This window comes from Anabrus simplex, chromosome 3 (genome assembly GCF_040414725.1).
Source record: "Anabrus simplex isolate iqAnaSimp1 chromosome 3, ASM4041472v1, whole genome shotgun sequence".
Lineage (NCBI taxonomy): Eukaryota > Metazoa > Arthropoda > Insecta > Orthoptera > Tettigoniidae > Anabrus > Anabrus simplex.
The window spans coordinates 61125625-61148966 of NC_090267.1; the positions used below are offsets into that span (position 1 = coordinate 61125625).

Here is a 23342-nt window from a genome sequence, read left to right on the forward strand (position 1 = left end):
TATGGAGTGGCTCTGGCTATGCAACCTGCTCTTATGACAAACTATATTATACACACTACATTATCCAACTACAGAGCCGTAATGTTCTTAATTCTTCAGGGTCATCGAGAAAGGTGGACCTGATTTTAAATATTCATATTACACAAGCTAGTAAAGATTTTTAATAATAATCGTATGGCCTCTGCTACTGTGTGCAGGCATTTTAATTTAACACTGTCTGGCTGCTCGCTCGTCAATTTCGACGTTCCATTTACTCTAAGTCTACTAGATGGCAGTGTACCCTGAATCTCTCTCGGGCGTCTATGGCTGAGTTTTTAATTGTGTCGTGTCAACACCAAATGTTTCACCAGAGATCGTTTATAAATGCCAATATCGTGTCAAAAATACGCTATCTTGGGATCCGGAGGCTGACACCGATCCACAGTGACACATGTTCACTTTCTCTCAAAATGTTTGTAATCGAGATTCTAATCGAACATTCTCATTGTAACAAGTAGCCCTAGTGATGGGGCGCACTTTTGTGTTCCGATCGCTGCGATATCACGCACATGCACTATATCGATACATCACCTGCAATGTAACTCGGGCAGTTACAAATCTTTTTACTGAAATAATTATTACTATGGAAATTATTCTTGTTTTTAAGCAGGTCCACCGTTTTCGAAGACGCTGTATACCTTTTCTTCCTTTCTAATCCGTTTACCGTCCAGACTCAGAGAGGGATCCCACATCTACCGCTTCAAGGGCAGTGTCCTGGAGCGTGAAACTTCGGGTCGGGGATACAACGGGGTTGTAGGACCAGTACCTCACCCAGGCGTCCTCACCTGCAATGCTGAACAGTGGCCTTGGGGGGGGATGGGGATATTGGAAGCGATAGGCAGGGAAGAGGGAAGGAAACGGCCGTGGCCTTAAGTTAGGTACAATCCCGGCATTTGACTGGAGGAGAAGTGGGAAACCACGGAAAACCACTTCGAGGATGACTGAGGTGGAAATCTAACCCCCCTCCACTCAGTTGACTTCCCGAGGCTGAGTGGACCCCGTTCCAGCCCTCGTACCACTTTTGAAATTTCGTGGCAGAGCTAAGAATCGAACCCAGGCCTCCACGGGTGGTAGCTAATCACACTAACCACTACACCGCAGAGGCGGACCGCTATATACCTAATAAGGTAAATTATTCTAGCTTAAACTATAACTAAAAAACAAATCCTAGCGAAAGATACGTTGTTGATAGATGCTATAACATTAACAAAATTTAAATTATCTACAAATTCCTTGCGTTTTTGTACCATTTATAACATCTCTTTTTAAATACGATACTACTAGGTGCAGTAAGTCTCTAATTAGAGACGGAAGGGAACCCAGCAGAGCACGGTTGCAGGCATGAATGCGTTACCATAACTTGCCATGCGGTAGACCGAGAAACACAGCAGAGAAGAGGTTAGTATCTTGTAGGGATTCTGTTTAGTTTAGACTGTGGGACTCTATACTTCCGTCTATTCTGTCTCACACATATTAGAATGAATTGACATGTATCAGGTATTCTTGTCTCCATGTTTTTAGTGATATTACATAGTTTATCTGTCAATATAACCAAGGCTTACGTGAGTATTTAACTGTACTTATAGAGCTCCACATACATAGCTTCACCAATACCTGCTACATTAGATGATTGATAGTTTCGGTCTCCGGAACCTAAGATCTCAATGTCGACACATAAACGTTCCTTGGTGACACATTTGGTGACTAACTACAAAAGTTTTCATTCCGTGCCCTGAAGGGGTAGGGCGGGTCTCTCAGAGGACAACACCTTCTTTCAGGCCAAGCAGATTTGGAGCGGTGAATGAGAAGGAGAGCGGGGTGGTGGCCGTGACCTATACTAGGAGCTATCTCGACATTCACCTTAGTCCAGGAGAATCGAACACCACGGATAACCATTCTCAGGACAGCCGATGGTGGGAACTTTATAGCAAATGTCAAGCAAGGCATAAAATTTCACTTTCCTCTATTCAAAAATTGTGGGTTTGATGCATCTTGATATAAGTGTGTGTATCTCATGTACGTCAACTCTATAATTTCATTTAGCAGCATGCAATAGCGCAGGAAGGACACACGAAACTGCATCGAAGTCAATTTTGTCCATAGGTGGACATACCTCGGTTTGGAACGATACTTCTCAAATAGACCGAGCTTAAGGATCGGTACTCCTTTACCATAAGGAGATATAGGCCTATCTGGTAATTATATCTTAAGGCGGGGGATTAAATCAATCAATCAATCATAATTGATATGCATTTAAGGCAGTCGCCCAGGTGGCCGACTCCCCTTCAGTTGTTTACCTAGAATTTTCTTAAATTATTTCAAAGGTAGGGTAAGGTAAGGGTTATTCTGCCCGAAGGCAGGTCCGAACCTCCGTAGAGGTGTTCCTGAGCCGGAGTTTACGTGCGGCAGGGTGGGCAGTTCCTTTCCGCTCCTCCAGTCCCTTACCCCCCACCACCAGCGCGTGGCAACCCATCCAACTCCTGACTACGCCCAATGTTGCTTAACTTCGGAGATCTCACGGGATCCGGTGTTTCAACACGGCTACGGCCGTTGGCATTATTTCAAAGAACTTGGAAATTTATAAAACATCCCATCTGATAAATTATTCCAATCCCTAATTCCTCTTCCTATAAATGAATATATGCCCCAATTTGTCCTCATGAATTCCAAATCTACCTTCATATTATGAACATTCCTATTTTCAAAAGTTACACTCAACCTTTTTCGTCCACTAATGACATTCCACACTGTCTCTCCACTGACAGCTCGGAACATACCGTTTAGTCGAGCAGCTCGCCTCCACACTCCCAAGTCTTCTCAGCCCAAAGTTTGCAATATTTTCGTAACACTACTCTTTTGTTGGAGATCACCCAGAACAAATCACGCTGCTTTCTTTGGATCTTTTCCAGTTCTCGGATCAGGTAATTCTGGTGAGGGTCCCGAATATTGAAACCCTACTCTAATTGTGGTTTTACCAGTGAGTTGTACACAGTATCCTTAACATCCTCACAAAAAACGTAAATATCCTCATAATAATATGAAGGGATCTGTAACCTTTATTTACAAATATTATTTGCCATTTATTTATAAATCTCACATTACTGACGGAAGAAATAGGCTACAACACGAGTCCTTTCAACTTCTAACCTTCATTTACAGTTATCTCTTAATACAAATACAGATATTTACCAGTCCTGTGGCAACATTGACTTCTATCTTCATAACTCCCGATCTTTATTTTAATATCATTAATCCCGCTGGTGTTCGGGGATGGTATTCATACCGCGGAGTTGGCCGTGCGTGTAGAGGCGCGCGGCTGTGAGCTTGCATCCGGGAGATAGTAGGTTCGAATCCCCCTCTCGGCAGCCCTGAAAATGGTTTTCTGTGGTTTCCTATTTTCACACCAGGCAAATGCTGGGGCTGTACCTTAATTAAGGCCACGGCCGCTTCCTTCCAACTTCTAGGCCTTTTCTATCCCATCGTCGCCATAAGACCTATCTGTGTCGTTGCGACGTAAAGCCCCTAGCAAGAAAAAAAAAGATGATCTTCATAATTATGTTTTGCTGCGAGATGCTAAAAGAGTGTCAGAGGCAGGTTGGATCATCGAATAACATTTCCAGAGGTGATATGATTATGGGAAATGGCAAAAACCGATGACGGTGCTAAAATGAGGCGTCAGGAAATTAAAGTCTAAGATATCAGCGAAGCAACGATCAAAAAAGACGAAGTCTTGCAGTCAGTTCACGTGTGGAAGATGCTAGAGTGTTCAGTTCCAATGGTTTTCTATTCTAAACAGTGAGCAGAAGACAGGAACGTACAAAACCCAGTCACAATTGTTAGATGAAACAAACAGTGGACTTGGGCATGGTATCTAGGGAAGTCCATTCATACATTCTTTGCTTCTCTGTAGCTGAGAGGCGGTATTCCTGAGGTGAAAAATGTTTTTTCTGAACTCCCAATTTCCGAAGTGATTTAAAAATAAGAGCAGAGAAATGAATATTTTGTGGGAAGGAGGTCAAACGGCTCTGCGTTTATTAAATCTAAGCAGAACAGCATAGGGTAAACCTACCTTATTTCGTGACATACTTTATTTCGTGATACGCGACATATCATTGATCCTGAAGTAAGGTAGGTGTTCTACATTGAGTTCCACCAGTCCTCAATACATAGCAGGAGTGCCTTTACACGGGGAAAATATTTTGAGCGGGAATTGCCACTGGATGAAGGACAGACAGTTGATTGTATGTTGCGTGGATGAAAACACGCTACTTGTTGGTCTGTTCCTGTAGTAAAACGTTATTAAGGTAAGTTGCTCAAGTAATTATTCAGACAAGTATATGCAGTTATATTCTCTAAGGAACACACTTATAATATCAGTAGTCAGAGTTGGATTTAAGTGCGTTATTAATGAAATAATTGCTTAGGAAAATGACTACGACTCTTACGTTTTGTGTCCAATTCAGGCATAATGACTCCAGCGTTAAGCAAATGTGTGAAGAAGGAAAACAGCAACAAGCTAAAAAAAACGGGTCTTGTGAACAAAAGAAGACAAGCCTATTCATCAGATGATCTTCGGTGAGCGCTTCAGAACGTTTTGGAGGAAAAGTGGTCTATATACAAGGCTGCTAAACATTTCACCGTTCCGTGGAGTACTCTAAAAGACTATTGGAAAATGGGTAGACCGTTTGTCCTTGCGAGTGAACTGGAGATTTAGTTAATTTCATAGAAAAATGCAGGAAATAGGAATCGGTCTGAACGTTAACCGAATATGACATGTTGCGTATGCTATGGCCAAAAAACAGTATGCAAGCAATGACAAGTTTCCATGCAGTGAAGTGAAAAATTGTGCAAGCTGGAAATGCTGCAGGTGAATTCCGTCCACTTGTAATCATTTTTAAAGGAGTGAGAATGTCAGATTCATTGACGAATTGTGCCTCCCTAATGCCTCAGTAGCCCTGACACAAAGTGGATAGATTAACAATGAACTTTTCTTAAAGTGGTTCAAGGAATTTTTTCGAGGCCTTGGTGCAGAAAGACCTGTGATACTGATAATGAATGCCCATGTCAGTCACGTGACACAGGAGGTATTGAAAATTGCATCCAAGAATGAAATTATCGTTGTGACTATTCCACCGCATACCAGCCGCATGTTCCTGATCAGGCCAGAGCTTCCACCACACTTATCACTACAGTGAAACCGGTATCTACGGAAAAGCAGAAGTCAGACAAGAAAAATGATGACATCTGCGCCACCTGTAACGACAGCTAGAGTAATGGGAGGAAGAAAAGTCCTTGGATTGAATGTTGTTTCTGTTTGCGATGGTTCCATGAAAGTTTCATTCCATTGATTCATCTGATGCTATTGTATTTATGTGTAGTATTTGTGAATATGTCAGTGACAACGATACCGATACTGAAAATGAGTGAAAAGTGCGTGAAGTGAACTGTAACAATGTTCAGAAAAGTTATCACGGTGTTAAGTACATTATCAGGAAGTTAGGTATACTGTGTCACGGAATTAGGTATGCTATCACGAAATTAGGTAGCATGCCCACTTCGCTCATTACATGTTATAACTCCAAATGTTTTGCATTTTTTGAACGTTCTTTATCATGTGTTTGTAGAATAATGTATAGGTACTCAGCATGTAAAATATAAAATTCCGAGATCGAGTATTTGTTTTGATATATTACTTACCATCCTTAATATCACGAAATTAGGTAGGTTTACCCTACAAGCACCAAACCTTTAAAACATGTCGTCTCCGCATTATGTATATTATAAACAAAATCAACTGGTGCTACCGGCCTGGAAAGACCTGTATCCTACCCTGTGACAGCTGCTCAGTCCGCAGATCTGCAGAATATAAAGATGACGCTTGAACAGCGCGACGAATATGCGCCCCATGGTCATCAGTACGCCCTAACGATAAAGAGAAATAAATAAAATTCATAATATGAAGATGAAGGTGGAATTCAAGAGTGCAAATCCTCGCAACCGTTCTAGACCGGGGTCACTATGTCACCGTCAGAATTTCCCTCAACTGCAATCGCGTAGGCAGAGTAGACCTAGAACCAGCCGTCAGGTCCAGATAAAAATTCCTGATTTGGCCGGGGATCGAACACGGAGCCTCCAGGTAACACATACTCATGTTACCCATACATCGCTACCAATCCTCTCAAAAAATATTGACAAAAACGACTGCATGGACGCCCACTGAAAACTGATTGTATTAGAAATAATAGACATAATTGATTTTTACTATATTACAGGGCTGTCGGTAGCTATGTGCAGACCAGCCGTCACATGACCACTCTCCCACGTCTCAGGGTAGCCTGTGAATAATCCGTTCGACCTTAGCCGCGTTTTAATGTAATGTACGTGATTCTTCGGTCGGTGATTCTAGGTCTGAGCGACAGTAGTCCTTCCCGCCTTTCTAGATTAGAAAACATGTCCTTCTCAATGACAGCACTGAGACCGAGTCTCATGATATTGAGGATGCACTAGGTACTATGGGCCCGTTGATCTCATTAAGTCGAACTCAGTTCCTCCAGTCAAGTGCCAAACATGCTATCGATCTATCTAGCCGGACCTAGCAGTTTCGTGGTATTTAAAGATGCTGAAACACGTCAGCCTCGTGACAGCCTGTACTGTTACGGACCGAGGTTAAGATACTAAGGTCATTAGCGCTGAACTGTCAGAAAAAGGAAATGACACAGAGCTTTCCAGCTGTCTTAAAAGTCACATACTGAAATGCATGGACTATGAGGAGCTCTGATGTGGCGTTCGCAATATATGAAAGACGAAGGATGCTCGAAACGATATTCATAAGATTTAACCAACTAGACACTCAAGAGGCAGATGGCTAGTGTTCTGTTCATCATCAGGAGGTCTTCAATGGAGCCTGATGATTTTCCACTTCATCTGATATGGTAATCAATAAAATATAGGGAAGAATGACGTGTGATTTAGCCAGGAGCGTAATGAATGCTATTCGGGCTCGCCTGCCAAAATAAAAATTCTGGCCCCCTTCAAATAAAATGTAAAAACCTATGAATAACTAACATAAATGTAATTAGAGCAGGTAGAAATGATGCAATATAATTATATTTAAGTTGTATAAAGTAAGGGACCAACCTGGAAGTCTTAAGGGAAGTTAAATAACAGATAATATTATTAAAGAAACTGGAAAACAGGAAATTAAAATTTATTGGACATGCCATCAGACACAACACTTTCATCACTAACATTCTTGAGGGGAAAGTGCTGCGTGAGAAAGGAAGAGGAAGACCTAGGACGAAGCATTTGGACGACATCAAGAAGAGGTCATATTGTGACAATTACATTGAAGTGAAACGAATAGCCAATGAAAGAAGGGAGTGATGGCATCGACAAGGGATTAGCCTTTAGAATATTGATTGATTGAAACTAAGGGATTACTCAATATCGTAAAATTATCAAAAAATAATTAATTGTACTTATTTGACTGCCTTCGTTGTTTAAAGGCTAAGCTGCAGAAATGCCAACCGTGCACCACTTACAGTAGATGTTCGTATTTAACTTTAATTGGTTTCATTTTCCAATAACTACAGAACTTTTTTTTTTTTTTTTGCTAGCGGCTTTTACCTCGCACCGACACAGATAGGTCTTATGGCGACGATGGGATAGGAAAGGCCTAGGAGTTGGAAGGAAGCGGCCGTGGCCTTAATTAAGGTACAGCCCCAGCATTTGCCTGGTGTGAAAATGGGAAACCACGGAAAACCATCTTCAGGGCTGCCGATAGTGGGATTCGAACCTACTATCTCCCGGATGCAAGCTCACAGCCGCGCGCCTCTACGCGCACGGCCAACTCGCCCGGTAACTACAGAACTATACTCTATAATTGATACCGAAGTCTGGGTTATAACAATTTATTCGATTACAAAAAATGAAATAAAAAATCTAAAACTTTTCAACAAACGTTTAAAAAATATTAAACCGCACAACTGATAAGCCTAGTCTAATATTAACTTCGCGCAGAGAGAGCCCGTTCGAAAGTGAATTGACTGATTGCTACTACAGCAACATCTTATCGGCATGCTACACTATTGTCAATCAATCAGTCACAACTGATCTGCATTTAGGGCAGTCGCACAGGTGGTAGATTCCCTATCTGTTGTTTTCTTAGCCTTTTCTTAAATGATTTCAAAGAAATTGGAAATTTATTGAACATCTCCCTTGGTAAATTATCCCGATCCCTAACTCGCCTTCCTATAAACGAATATTTTCCCCAATTTGTCCTCTTGAATTCCAATTTTTTCTTCATATTGTGATCTTCCCTACCTTTAAAGGCGCCACTCAAACTTACTCATCTACTAATGTCATTCCATGCCATCTCTCCATTGACGGCTCGGAACATACCACTTAATCGACCAGCTCGTCTCCTTTCACCCAAGTCTTCCCAGCCCAAACTTTGCAACATTTTTGTAACGCTACTTTTTTGTTGGAAATCACCCAGCACAAATCGACTTGCTTTTCTTTGGCCATTTTCCAGTTCTTGGATCGAGTAATGCTGGCGAAGACTGGAAGCAGACCCTAGTTGGGGTCTTACCAGAGACTTATATGTCCTATCCTTTACATCCTTACTACAACCCCTAAATACCCTCATAACCATGTGCAAAGGTCTGTACCCTTTACTTACAATTCGACTTATGTGATTATAAATATGTGACAGAAGCTAAATTTTCAGCAAAACGTTGTGCATAATACGATCTCAGGTGCACTACACATCAACAAAGTATCATTTTATAACTAAAATATGATATTTTTGTAATTTCTTTTTTGTAATTATTTTTCAATAATTTGGTGCATGTCTTATGTGAGGATCGTGTCGCGGTGTTGCGAGAGACAGCAAATGTTTACAGTTTACAGTTGTGCTGTGTTACACTCAGTACAATAAACTGCTGACAGGTGCAACCAAGTGGCAATTCCTCTATTTACAAATAGTAGATATATACACAGTGAAACCTTGATATCTTGAATTACCTCGGGAGCTAAATTTTATTGCGAGTTATCGAAATTTCGAGATATAGAGAATACCGCTTAAGTGCGGCCAGTATCCAGTAATCGGGAGATAGTGGATTCGAGTCCCACTGTCGGCAGCCCTGAAGATGGTTTTCCGTGGTTTCCTATTTTCACACCAGGCAAATGCCGGGGCTGTACCTTAATTAAGGCCACGGCTGCTTCCTTCCACTTCCTATGCTCTTCCTATTCCATCGTCGCCATAAGACACATCTGTGTCGGAGCGATGTAAAACAAATAAGAAAAAAAAGAAAGTCTCTCGTGCCAGTACTTTAGCACTAAATATGTTACAACAAACAAAACTGAAGAGTGAATCAATAAATAAAACGAAACATATCCGCAAACAGTTACACAACTTTTTGTACACTGAGTGTATAAATGCAGCGAAAAGTAAAGTTTGTACAGTCTCCTTCTTGAAGCTCAGTAATCGAGGGAAACAAAATAGCATGATAATAACACATAGAAACAATAATCAATATAAGGGAGGTGAAAGGCATTGCAAATGTTGCCTTCAGTAAAAATAATAATAAAGATATGGACAGCCAAAGTATAGTAAAATATCGATGTTGATGCCTGTAGATGCAACTATTATGAGTGAGAAGTAATATAAAAGTTACGTCACACCGACACAGATAGGTCTTATGGTGACTATGGGATGAGAAAGGGCTAAGAGCGTGAAGGAAGCGGCCGTGGCGTTGAGTAAGGTACAGCCCCACCATCTACCTGCTGTGAAAATGGGAAACTAAGGAAAACCATCTTCAGGGCTGCCAACAGTGGGGTTCAATAATAATAATGTTATTTGTTTTATGTCCCATTAACTACTCTTTTACGGTTTTCGGAGACGCTACAGTGGGGTTCGAACTCAATATCTCCCAGATCAAGCTCACAGCTGCGCGCTCCTAACCGCACGGTCAACTCGCTCGGAGCTAAGCGTTTCACCATGACTACTAGTTCCCTGAGTTCTCAATAGATGTCTTTAGATAATTGTATTTGTATTCATCCCACCAGGAGACACATGATACTTATTCAAGGATTTATCACGAACTTCTCTGTATCACGGACATACTTTCCATGCATTATTTATCTGCTGGAAATGGATTGATCCATACATTAGACAGTATTGTGATGGCGGCAGATTACTTGAGCTGTAGATGAGTACGGAACCACAGTGGTGTAATCAGGTCGGCGAATGTACAGCAGATTGTGTCTTGGCCCACAAGTGGCCACGACTGGTCCGTGGTCCGAGAACTCTGCACTCTGAACGACCAACCGAGGAGAGGAGGGGTGGCCACGGTACTACGCCTCTGCATTCGGGAGACGGCGAGGTACTGGTCGCCACTGTTGGCTGTCCTAAGAATAGTTTTCCGTGTTTTTCCATTCTCCAGCACTAAGGTGAATGCCAAGACACTTCCTAGTATAGGGCACGGCCGCCAACCCTCTCACCTTCTCCAATACAAACCTCCTGGTCTGAGAGAGGGCTTCACCGTCCAGGAGGCCCGCCTCCCACCTCAGGGGAGGAATGAAAATATTTAGTACCAGTGGTGGTGCAATTAGACAGAGAAACAATTCAAAAAGGTTAAGTTGGATGCTTCTTGATTCACGATCTCTCTGACTATCCGTATTTACAACGAAGTTCAACAAATCCAACAAGATTTGGAAGGAATAGAAATAATTTAACTTTCTTTATTCAAAGGTCAAACACAAAGCACCATATGAATTCACCATTAAACAGAATATTTCAGTCAATTAATTAAATGCCAAACGTGGACATATTTTACAAGGAGAGTGTCTTGTTAAGGTTGGTCAAAGGGGAACTTGCACTGAGAGAAGACATACATTAAATAGAGTAGCATACTTGTGTATCAGGAATAGCTTACTCCTTAAATTAATTTAGATTAACAATGTATAATTTAGGATAAATTAAAATATTAAGTTGAAACACACACTTACCACTGTCCATAGTTCATAAGTATAGGTTTCATATTTTAAGTTTTACGGAAAAGCATTTGTAACATTATAAGTAAGAAATGGAAATGTTCTGTAAAGAGGAAGTAATGCCTGTTGAACAATAAATTAAATAAATAAATAGTGTTCAAAGTAATTACACTGTGGTAACGTGTCATTTTCCGTACTCTTTTGAGTCCGAAAAAAGGCAATTACCTCATAGTATGAAATAAAATATACGTAATGATTTTCAACAATCATCTGCGAGGAGACGGGACCAGAGGAATGAAAGGAAGACGGAAAAGCATCTTCACGGCTACAAACTGTGTGTTTCGAACTCACTGTGACTGGAATGCAAACTTACAGCTACACTGTTGATTTAAATTCAATATTTTGTCTCAAATACTCTTGTGAATATTTTTCAAATTTTTCTTAATTTTCGATTAGTTGTATTTTTCAAATATGCTGTTCTGTAACACGTATAACTCTTATTTTAATTTACGTAATCCCTACCAAACATTACGAAAGAACTGTGATGGCACACGACTCAAGACCAAGGTCGCAAATGAATGCTGTGATTTGTTGCGGTTACTCGAGTCCAGAAGAATATTACGGGGCACTTTTTTTAACAAGATCGCAACGCATAGCAAATTATCGACTTGTATAAGAACTGTAATAACAGTCTTTAGATGCATCACTTTGAAGTATATTCCAAGAAATAAGAGGGTGTTAGGGGTATACGTCCAGATATTAAGCTAGTCGGCAAAGAAAAATACATCTCACAATATATGCTATGTATTTTTTACCTTGTCCTATTAGTTTGCCCATAACTGAGCCAAATATTTCAGAACCTAATGTGTTTTGAACGGCCGTAGCAGGATATGCCGGTTACGTCATTCTGTCCACGCGTAGTGGAAGTACAGTAGCAGAGTATAGGGCTTGTTGTACCTGTTTCTTATCGCAAGCCAACACATGTTGTTGTGCACTTCCCCTAAAGGCTTGGCAAGTAGAAGAAGATGACTCACGTGCAAGGCCACTTGCTGTACTCAAAAACCGGTCTAGGGTACTCTGTGTGAAATGTACACAGAATCCTTACAGTGACCTCGAAGATACGTACCAGCACATACATGCGAATCAAGTATTGTGTAGTTGTGTGTGATTTATAAGACGTCAATTGCATTACTCAGTGACCCAAGCTGACAAAATGAAAGGAAATAGTTAATAAGCAAATGAAAAATGAACGCAACATTTCTGTGCTGTTATTGAGACAGTCTACGATGAATTTCTGACAATAGACAATGCGAGTTGTCCATGCTTATTCATAAACTTTTCAGGTCAATGAAAGGACGGTGGACACTGAAAGAAAAGGCTGTATGTATTCAGTCATAAGGTTATTAATGAGACAGATTTCAAACACCGTAGTTGCAACCCTGTGTGAACATTGCTCGAGGGAAAAATAGCTACTGTGGATTTTTTTTGCTAGTTGCTTTACCTCGCACCGACACAGATAGGTCTTATGGCGACGATGGGGCAGGAAAGGGCTAGGAGTGGGAAGGAAGCGGCCGTGGCCTTAATTAAGGCACAGCCGCAGCATTTGCCTGGTGTGGAAATGGGAAACCACGGAAAACCATTTCAGGGCCGCCGACAGTGGGGTTCCAACCTGCTATCTCCCGAATACTGGATACTGGCCCCACTTAAGCGACTGCAGCTATCGAGCTCGGTCTACTGTGGAATTGCCGCCAGGCATTTCTAATAGAAGGCTTATTCTTCTTTTTCCTAATCTGTTTACCGTCCAGGGTTGGTTTTCCCTCGGACTCAGCGAGGGATCCCACCTCTACCGCATCAAGGGCAGTGTCCTGGAGCGTGAGACATTGGGTCGGGGGATACAACTGGGGAGAATGACCAGTACCTCGCCAAGGCGGCCTCACCTATGCTGAACAGGGGCCTTGCGGGGGAATGGGGAGATTGGAAGGGATAGACAATGAAGAGGGAAGGAAGCGGCCGTGTCATTAAGTTAGGTACCATACCGGCATTTGCCTGAAGAAGTGGAAAACTACGGGAAACCACTTTCATTTGACTCATTTGACCTCCCGAGGCTTAGTGGACCCCGTTCCAGCCATCGTGCCACTTTTCAAATTTCGTGGCGGAGCTGGGAATGGGACACGGGCCTCCGGGGGGTGGCAGCTAATCACACTAACCACTATACCACAGAGGTGGACAGAAGGCTAATTACTGGACAGTAAGTGCCGATAGGTAATGTAACGGACCCGTTTAATTAAAACTTCCGTAATAATAATGTTACTACTACTACTACTACTACTACTACTAATATCTTTACGTTCCACTAACTAATATTCACGGTTTTCGGAGACGCTGAAGTGCCAGAATTTTGTACCGCAGTACTTTTTTAAATGCAAGTAAATCCACAAACACGAGACTGGCATATTTCAGCACCTTTAAATACCACCGAACGGAGCCGCCTTCGAACCTGCCAAGGTGGGATCAGAAGACCAGCGCTTTAATCGTCCGAGCTGCTCAGACCGGCATTGGAGCTTAGAGTAAGTTGATCGTGCGGTTAGGGGCGCGCAGCTGTGAGCTTGTATTCTGGTGATATTGGGTTCGAACTCCACTGTCGGCAGCCGGGAAGATGGTTTTCTGTAGTTTTGCACTTTCACATCAGGGAAATACTGTGACTGTACCTTTATTAGACTTCGAACGCTTCCTTCCTACTTGTTTCCCTTTTCTCTCCCATCGTCGCCGTAAGACCTATTTGTGTCGGTGCGACGTAAAAGAATTAGTAACTACATGTTTCGGTAATTTCGGAGACAAGTCTGCAATTATAATATTAATAATAATTCGGACCTGTTAAAAGTTCACTATTTTCTTTAGTGTTTTCTGACAGATTACGAACTACGAAGTTTGAGTGGGGCGATTAAATTTATTTTCATAACAGTTAGTAATAATAGACTAACACAGTTTTTATAATAATATTGTTAGTGGCTTTTCGACGGATGCAAGCTGACAGCTGCGCGCTCCTAATCGCACGGCCAACTCGCCCAGTAATAATAATAATAATAATAATAATAATAATAATAATAATAATAATAATAATAATAATAATAATAATAATAATAAATCTTTACGTGCCAATAGAGACGCGCGGTGTCGGAATTTTTCCCACAGGTATTCTTTAACGTGCCTGTAAATCTACCGATCAGAAGCGGTCGTATTTGAGCACCTTCAAATACCAGCGGACTGAGCCAGGATCGAGCCTGGTAAGTTTATGAAACCAGTGCTTGAACCGTCTGAGCCACTCAGCCTGGCAACGTTTATTTTGATAAGTTTAATAGGCACTGCAAAATCAGCAGTAAGCCAGAAGGCTTTCATTTACATTTAAACATGTTCTCTTCAGTTGGAAGCACGAAAGGAAGGTACGTTTAATTAATTTATGTTTATAACATGTCCCTTACTGGTATGAAGTAAAACGTTCGATGTGTTTTGACATTTCAATTCCGATACTACTCACTTGGAAATCCTATCCCATGCATTCTTTCATTGACCTAATAAACTTTATTTACGTACACGTCAACACGGGATGTTTCTGCATACGGTGAGTTGGACTCCCAAAAGACCATGATATTGAAATCGCACTGTGGGAGAATATTCCACGTAAGCAGTTCGACAAAAGCACTAGACCTGTCACGTGCCGGTTCGGTTGTCTGCTGTTCCTAGCGACGGGGATGTGCCTGGACGGGTTCCCCGCCCCTGCATGAAACCGGTCTGTCTGGCCTTGACCTGAATAACAGCTGTCGGAGATGCGAATTATCGTCCGTACTAGTACGCGAGTTACTTCGTAGTAGTAGCATCAGTAGTAGTATTTGAATAATGCCAGTGTATGAATACCACGAATACCATGATATGCTGCTAGTGTATCGTGTGGCAGAACAGAACACGGGTTGCCCTTCATGAATCTATCGGGAAAGGCTTCGAGCAATTTATATTTTGTTTCTTATTCACTACGAGTTAAAACAGAGGACACTTTCCGTGTTTTAAGGGCCGATGACATTAAGACAGCAATCATCATCATCATCATCATCATCATCGTCGTCGTCGTCGTCATCATCATCATCATCATCGTCGTCGTCGTCGTCATCATCATCATCATCATCACGTATACATATTCAATAAAATAATTGTTTTATATTCATCATTACTGAAATAGTTAACATTTAACTTAAGAAGGTTGCCTAGAGTGTTTTGTTAATTTGCAAAAGAAAGTTTAAAATTTCTTTTAGTGTAAGGCAATCTGTACGTTTTGGTTTTCCTATCTGTTGTACTGTAATGTTTAACATAGGTACATTTTTTTGTTCACATGCGTTTTCGTGTACGTTCGTAAATTCGTACTTTTCTATTCGAGATAGTTTTGTTACCGTCCACCTGGAATTACGAAGCCCGTACTGTATGTTAGTTCATTATTTTTCTACAACAGAGTGTTACTAATGCGACTCTAGTTCCTACGACCACGCCACTCTTATGTCTGTGTCACTAATGTGCGCTTTGTTCGGCTCTGTCCTGCTTGACTATGTGGCTCTAGTTACCTTCTTCTTCCTATTCTTGTACTGCAGCCTTATGTCTTAACAGGTATACTGTATTCTACCGACATCATCTTAACACGCAGTAGCGTAATCTGCTGCGATTTATCAAGCTCGATAGCTGAAGTCGCTTAAGTCCGGCTCCATGGCTAAATGGTTAGTGTGCTGGCCTTTGGTCACAGGGGTCCCGTGTTCGATTCCCGGCAGGTTCGGGAATTTAACTTTAATTGGTTAATTTTGATGGCACGGGAACTGGGTGTATGTGCCATCTTCATCATCTTTTCATCCTCATCACGACGCGCAGGTCGCCTACGGGAGTCAAATAAAAAGACCTGCATCTGGCAAGCCGAACTTGTCCCCGGACACTCCCGGCACTAAAAGCCATACGACATTTCATTTCAGTGGGGCCAGTATCCATTATTCGAGAGATAGTGAGTTCGAACCCCACTCTCGGCAGCCCAGAAGATGGTTTTCCGTGGTTTCCCATTTTCACACCAGGCAAATGCCAACCACTACACCACAGAGACGGACAATGAATTTTTCACCGAACGTAAAACCATAATCTCGGCTTTGAGTTTCCTCTAAAGCACTTCTTAGAGCAAAATTAAATAGTATTGGGGATAAAGTACAAAGGGCAAATATTTCTTTAAAGGGAAAGGAATTAGGGATTGTAATAATTGACCAAATTCCTTTCTTGAAATTAGTTAAGAAGAAACTTGGGAATCTGCTACCTGGACGACAGCCCTAAGTGCAAATCAGTGTTAATAGCTTATTATGCAAACTTACTGAAGCGAGCAGTAGTCTACCTTCACAACGATTATGCTGTGGGGATTGATTAAACATTAGGGGTATGGCCCATCAGAACCCCTATAGTTTATGTTACTCTTGCTACATTATGAAAGAGCGGGTGGCTGACATTTTCTACTAACCATATTAGTTTGCAATCTTACCTGTTACTGCATAAAAATCCGGGCTTTAGACTAATAAACCATCTCCCTGTTAACACCAGCATTGACATTAATAGTACCACTAGACGAGGTGGAAATAATTTCAAGACTTTTCATTTGAAATGTAAATACACTGACTTCACTGTATATATTTTTAGACGGTAATAACATGGACCTTGACAGGTGTGTTTATCGGAAGGTTCCATGTATTGAAATGAAGTTCATATTTAAATAGGTATACAGAAAGGACGCTTCAGGTAACAGTTCACTTTTGAGTGCCATGCACTTCAAATATCGTGCATCGCCGGGGAAGCTGCATTCAGTAATCCATGGTGGTGTCTGTGACATATGAGTGAGACATGATGAACTAAAGAAATGCACGCTTTGATGAAAAAACATTTTAAATTATTTCATTCCGGCGATATCAGTAAGAAAAAGGACTTACAGAAATTATGAAACGACATTTCCACTTCTTGAGGTTCACTCAGCCTACACAGAAATTGTATAAAAGATCAATTCCTAGGAGCAAAAGTGGCCGAGCGTAGAACTAACCACACAATCCTTAGTGGCGAGAAACGAACAGTGGAATTGTTTACTTTTACTCCTCCAAGGGCCTTCATGATCTGTACGGAGACGATTTTGCTTATTATTAGATGTTAAGGCATTAATAGTTTTTTTTTAATTTCGGCTTTCGGTCTTAACGACAATGCGGTATATTTCTAATTATTAATTATGAATCGACTTTGATTAAATGAACGTATGCATTTAGGACGAACACAAACACCCAGCTCCCAAGCCGGAGAAATTAACCAGACGAAGTTAGAATCCCCGACCCGGCCGGGAATCGAACCCGGGACTCCAGTGACCAAAAGGCCAGCACGCTAACCATTTAGCCATGGAGCCGGTCCATTAATAGGTTGGAATGCAAACTTACTGACCCTAGTAACAATTATACTGTAACCTGCACAACCGTTCTGCTATGATATTTGCATAAACTTTAGGGGTACTGCCTATTAAAACCCTTAGAAGTTACGTTACTCTCACTTCATTATGGAAGAGCGGGTTAGCCGATACTTCCTACTAGCCAAATTACTTTGCATTCGAACATATTACTGCCTCACCTTCTTCTTCTTCTTCTTGTTCTTATTATTATTATTATTATTATTATTATTATTATTATTATTATTATTGATATGGATTTCCCTTACCGGGACAGCCTACTTGTGAAATATACTGTGTTCCTCCCTACCTTCATTTAGTTTTCTCTCAGGAACTTCATAAACCCTGCAGCCACCTATTTCCACCCGCTCAACTAGCATTTAGTCTCTGTTTGACCGTCCTCAGTAGCTCAGACGGCACAGCACCGAGCAATCGATAATGGTTAAGTTAAAAAAAAAGTCCTTTGAAAAATAAATACGTGAAACTTTATACTCTCGCTACAGCAGACAATCGACATATTACGAGAAGTCCTGTATATGCCGACTTCGTTATAAGTTTAATAATAATGTTATTGGTTTTATGCCCCACTAACTACTTTTACGGTTGTCGGAGACGTCGAGGTGCCAGAAATGTGTCCCATAGGATTTATTTTATGTGCCAGTAAATCTACAGGAGGCTGACTTATTTGAGCACCTTCAAATACCACCGGACTGAGTCAGGATCGAACCTGCCAAGCTGGGATCGGAACGCCTGTGCTCTGTAGCCTGGCGGTTTGAAAATATCCTCAGCCTGTTTCCAGTCATATGATCGGATCAGGAATGAAGTGGCGAGGACATGAATTGTGCCGCCTACCGTAGTTTTTCGCACTCCTCTGCAGTAATGATTGATAACTGACAGATGAAATGAAATGATACTGGAGAGTATTGCTGGAATGAAAGATGAGAGGGAAAACCGCAGTACCCGGGGCAAAACCTGTTCTGCCTCCGCTTTGTCCTGCACAAATCTCACATGGAGTGACCGGGATTTGAACCACGAAACTCAGCGGTGAGAAGCCGTCGCGCTGCCGTCTGAGACACGGGAGTTTTCCTGGTGTTTCATTATTTCTTCTAGTTGGAAAGCGATAATTATTGTATTTCTGGAATGGAAATAAGGCCGTCTAGTGACAGGGCCGTTCGCATAAATTCTGGCCCCCTTGCCATTCTTCAGAAATACATTATACTAGAATTAACATTTACATTTACCGAGCAAGTGGCTGTGCGGGTTGGATCACGTAGCTATTAGCTAGCATTCAGGAGATAGTGGGTTCGTTCCCCACTGTCGAAAGCTCTGATATTTTTCCGTGGTTTCCCATTTCCACATCAGGCAAATACTGGGGCTGTGCCTTCATTAAGGCCACGGTTGCTTCCTTCCCACTCTCAGGCTCTTCCTATCCCATCGTCTCCATGAGATCTATCTGTGTCGGTGAGACGTAAAGCCAATATATATTTGATTTGTTTTACTTTACCTTTTAGTCTTTTGCGCAACGCTTTAGGGTATTATGAGATGAGGTTGCAGGAGAAGCTATTCAAAAATTCTTCATATATTATTATTTTCATATCAAGAATTACGTGTAAGTTTTGGCACAAATCGAGAAGTTTTTTAAAGCTTGAAGCTTCCAACACTGTAATTCATTCACTAAACTTCGCAGCCCCTGCCAATCTCACGTATTCCACTTAGACCCCTTCCCCTCCACTTTTCGGTGGCCCTGTCTAGAAAGTTAAGTGACCTTGTAAATACATTGCAAATAATGTGGTTTATTAAAACTTCTTCTTCTTCTTCCAGACGAGATGACGAACGCTCTGGGCGTGGACGACGTTCCCGCCAAGAAGGCGGGGAAGGGGGAAGAAGATCAGGACCCGGTGTCTCAGCTTGTGGGCGAGTTCGGTCGGTGGCAGCTACAACTCACCTTTCTCCTGTCGCTCTTCAACTTCCCGTGTACGTGGCACATCTTCGCGTCCACATTCCAGTCACCAAGTGTCAAGTACTGGTGCGTCGACGAGCCGACCAACGGCTCATTCTCTGTGCACAACGGCAGTAGCACGGTAGGTGATGAAATGATCTCCCTCCATTTCATCATCATCATCATCATCATCATCATTATCATCATACTTTAATATTCTTTAAGAAAACATAGGCCTATATTCAAATATAGGCGTACATAGCCTACATGCTATTTTTATCGATTAGGTTGGTGCATAAGTCCGTAGCGTTTCTCTTTTCATAAGTTTGTTAAACACTTGAGTCTCCGTGCCTCAAGCGTCAGCGTGCCGGCCTTTCACGGCTGGGTTTCGTAATTCAAACACCGTTCACTCCGTGTGAAATTAGTGCTGGTCAAAGCGGAGGTGCAGGTGGTTTTTCTCCGGATACTCCGATTTTCCCTGCCATCTTTCATTCCAGCAACACTCGCCAATATCATTTCATCTGCCAGTCATCAATCATTGCTCAGAGTGCGGCAGGCTTCATCTGACGCAAGAATTCGTATCCTCGCCGCTAGATGGGGGCTTCATTCATTTATTCCATTCCTGACACGGTCGAATGACTGGAAACATGCTGGACAGATATTCACTATTTATTATTATTATTATTATTATTATTATTATTATTATTATTATTATTATTATTATTATTAATTTCTCATCCGAACGCACGGGACAGACAGAAAGGTTTAAATCTTTTTAAAACATAAAGCACTGTAAGCGAGAAATTAAAATGGGAAATATTTTTGTCATGATGAAGTTTTTTGTTATTTTTATTATTCATTGACCCTTGTTTAAACAACATCTATGTACAATTGATACACATAATATGTTATAAAAAAGTATGCGTTAGAAGTGCAATGTACCTATAAAGAATAAAAATTAGAAATTACTTACGTTCAACAATTACATAACAACTAATATTGGATCTCATGGTGAAGCTGACCATTTCGTTCTGAGACAATAGCGGACCTATGAGTCAGTGTACTAATTTGGTTGTTTTTTATTTTCAGGACGCGTGCTTAGTTCTGGAATCCAACAACACAACCCGGCTTTGTACCCAGTGGGAGTTCGATGAGACTGAGTTCGGAGCCACCATTACCAGCCAGGTAAGATAACAGTGCTGTGATCTGTCTTATATTGATATCATAGTGCAGGCAGCTGGCATTTAACACTGCCTTGCGACAATGTTCATGGTCTCTTTTCAAGGAAATATATTATCTTTATCCGAACTCTTCTTAGAACGAATGGGAACTGACGGAAAATTGAACACACACATTGCATTCAAAGACTATGAGTGTTTTTACTTGGTTACTTTCATTTATTAACTAAGGATGGAAGATAATTCAGAACATATCTAATTTCGTATTTTCTGAAATATTAAAAAATAGGAACATCTTCTGAAATTTTGGTGGATCTTGTAACACTGCGTCATTTCATTTTTATGAAAAATAGTATGTTTCCTTGAAAAAGGTTTTAAATTTATTTTTGTAAGGAAATGTATAACCTACTCTCTCCAAGACAGTATTCTCATCTTCAGTGTCTTTACCAGATTTTTCATCATTATCATCATCATTTCAACACTTACCACACATAAACAGGCCACTTAGTCTAATGGAAGAAGACAAAATATGAAAAAATTAACAAAATTACAAGATGCATTTTCTGTCATGACAAGATATCTACGGTAGTTCACAGCACAAGAATCTGTCACAGATGTTGGCCCATTTACTTTTATATCGCCCATCTCCAATGCCGGCTGTTCGTTCGGCTTGTTCCATATTCAACAATGTTTGCTTTCACCTGTTTACCACCAAATCGTATATTATAAAAAACAATATCATCGGTTACAGAGGTTACATATTCCTATTCCGAAGATGTCATGCAACCTCATCGCAGTCAGATCGACTCCAGGTAGGTCATTCAGCACAACCCGTTGCCTCCAAAATGGCTGCAACGAGTCAGAAACCCTCGGACATGTGCTAGGATTCTGCCGGAGCACTGAGTTAATACGCAACCATCGCCACCAGCGCGTAAGAACGTCGTTTGCTCAAGCTTCGAGACAGCGTGGGTGGGAGTGCACGAGGAGGTTCACTCCATCTCTACCGATGACTCTAATCGGAGAGCTGTCGTCATAGCCATTAACAGAAAGGGCAGTAAAGCAATGGTCTTAGATCCCACTATTCGCTTTGAAAGAGATTCGAATCAGGCTCTTGATGTGGACTTAGAAAAGCAAGTTATTTATGTGCCATGCTCGCCTTACTCGTCAGAAAAGTACAAAATATCTCAGTGCATTTTCAGAGGCCTGCTATGCGGAGCAAGAGGCACCCTCCCTCATCAGACTACAAAATTTGAAAGTTTCATTCTGCGAAATAGAAAATAATAGTAATATAGATTCTGAGTGATTCTCTACAAATCAATACTTTCCATCTATACGTGAAAACGTGACTAACATCCCTCTCCCATCCTGCTAGAAGACGATAACAGCATTAACAATTAAAAATTTCCCCTTTTCGATGTTTTTAATTTCTGTTGAAATTGTAATCTGACTGTACCCCCAGATCTGAATGGTCACCCTCATTGGAAGACAGACGATTTATTATTTGTTTAATAAATTTGTGTTAAGTGGATATTTGTATAGTTTATAGAAATTGTACACTAATGAAGGCTAATATTCACACTTTCATGGGTTAAATACGGTGAATGATTTGGAAAGTGAAGCACCTGCGACTTGGCAGTGTGTATTCCTTCCATATTAGTGCCGCTCATTTGCAAGTCTAACCGCTAGTTTGAATGTTTCAGTGGAGTCTTGTGTGTGAACGAGAAGGACTGAAGAACGTGGCTGAGATGACGTTCCTGGTTGGAGTAGCTGTTGGAGGTCTCGTGTCTGGTCTTGTGTCCGACAGGTACAGTGCACCATAATCATGTCTTCAAAATTCAAGATAAGCGTAGTTCATATGAAACATAGACAAAACTGGCAACATCGCAAATCACTGACAGGACAGCTAATATACGGCAACACTGCGTATTTGGTGTGTGAAAGTGACACAAGCATATTGTCATGGCTCCTCGATATACCGCTATGTGACGAAGTTGAAGGGAGATATACCGACCCGCAACACGTGGATCACAGAGAAAGAATTCCTTGATAGACCTTACAGTTCATGCAATTCTGAACCTTGGACGACAGAACCTTTCTGGTCAGAGTTCTGAGGTGAAATATTATCACACAACGATTTTTCTAGGCGCAATGACGATATCTCAAATAAACAGAAGAGTAGAAACAGCAAAGAAAACTTTCCAATATAAGAGACATTTCAAAATTCATTTTATGCCATAGCTATAATCTTGTCCGCCTCTGTGGTGTAGTGGTTAACGTGATTAGCTGCCATCCCTGGAGTACCAGGTTCGATTCCCGGCTCTGCCACGAAATTTAAAAAGTGGTACGAGGGCTGGATCGGTGGCCACTCAGCTTCGGGAGGTCAACTGAGTAGAGGTGGGTTCGATTCCCACCTCAGCCATCCTGGAAGTGGTTTTCCGTGGTTTCCCCGCTTCTCCTCCATGCAAATGCCGCGATAGTACCTAACTTAAGACCAAGGCCGCTTCCTGCCCTCTTCCTTGTCCATCCCTTTCAATCTTCCCATCCCCCCTCTTCAGCATAGTAGGTGAGGTTGCCTGGGCGAGGTACTAGTCTTTTCCCCAGTCATATCCCCCGACCCAAAGTCTCACACTCCGGTACCCTTCCCTTAAGGCGGTAGAGGTGGTGTTCCTCGCTGAGTCCGAGGGAAAAACCAACCCTGGATGGT

The 23342-nt window shown here is 41.5% G+C and overlaps 1 protein-coding gene across 3 annotated transcripts in view; it reads left to right on the plus strand.

The window, feature by feature from the left end:
- The window catches only part of LOC136865968 (organic cation transporter protein), a 224244-nt gene that overhangs the window by 163809 nt on the left and 37093 nt on the right, over nt 1-23342 (plus strand). For all 3 annotated transcript variants that reach the window (XM_067142546.2, XM_068226577.1, XM_067142545.2), the window contains exons 2-4: nt 19343-19602; nt 20550-20645; nt 22339-22442. In XM_067142546.2, coding sequence (XP_066998647.2) covers nt 19348-19602; nt 20550-20645; nt 22339-22442 — 455 coding nt within the window. In that variant the 5' untranslated portion in view covers nt 19343-19347. The remainder of the gene's footprint in view (nt 1-19342; nt 19603-20549; nt 20646-22338; nt 22443-23342) is intronic.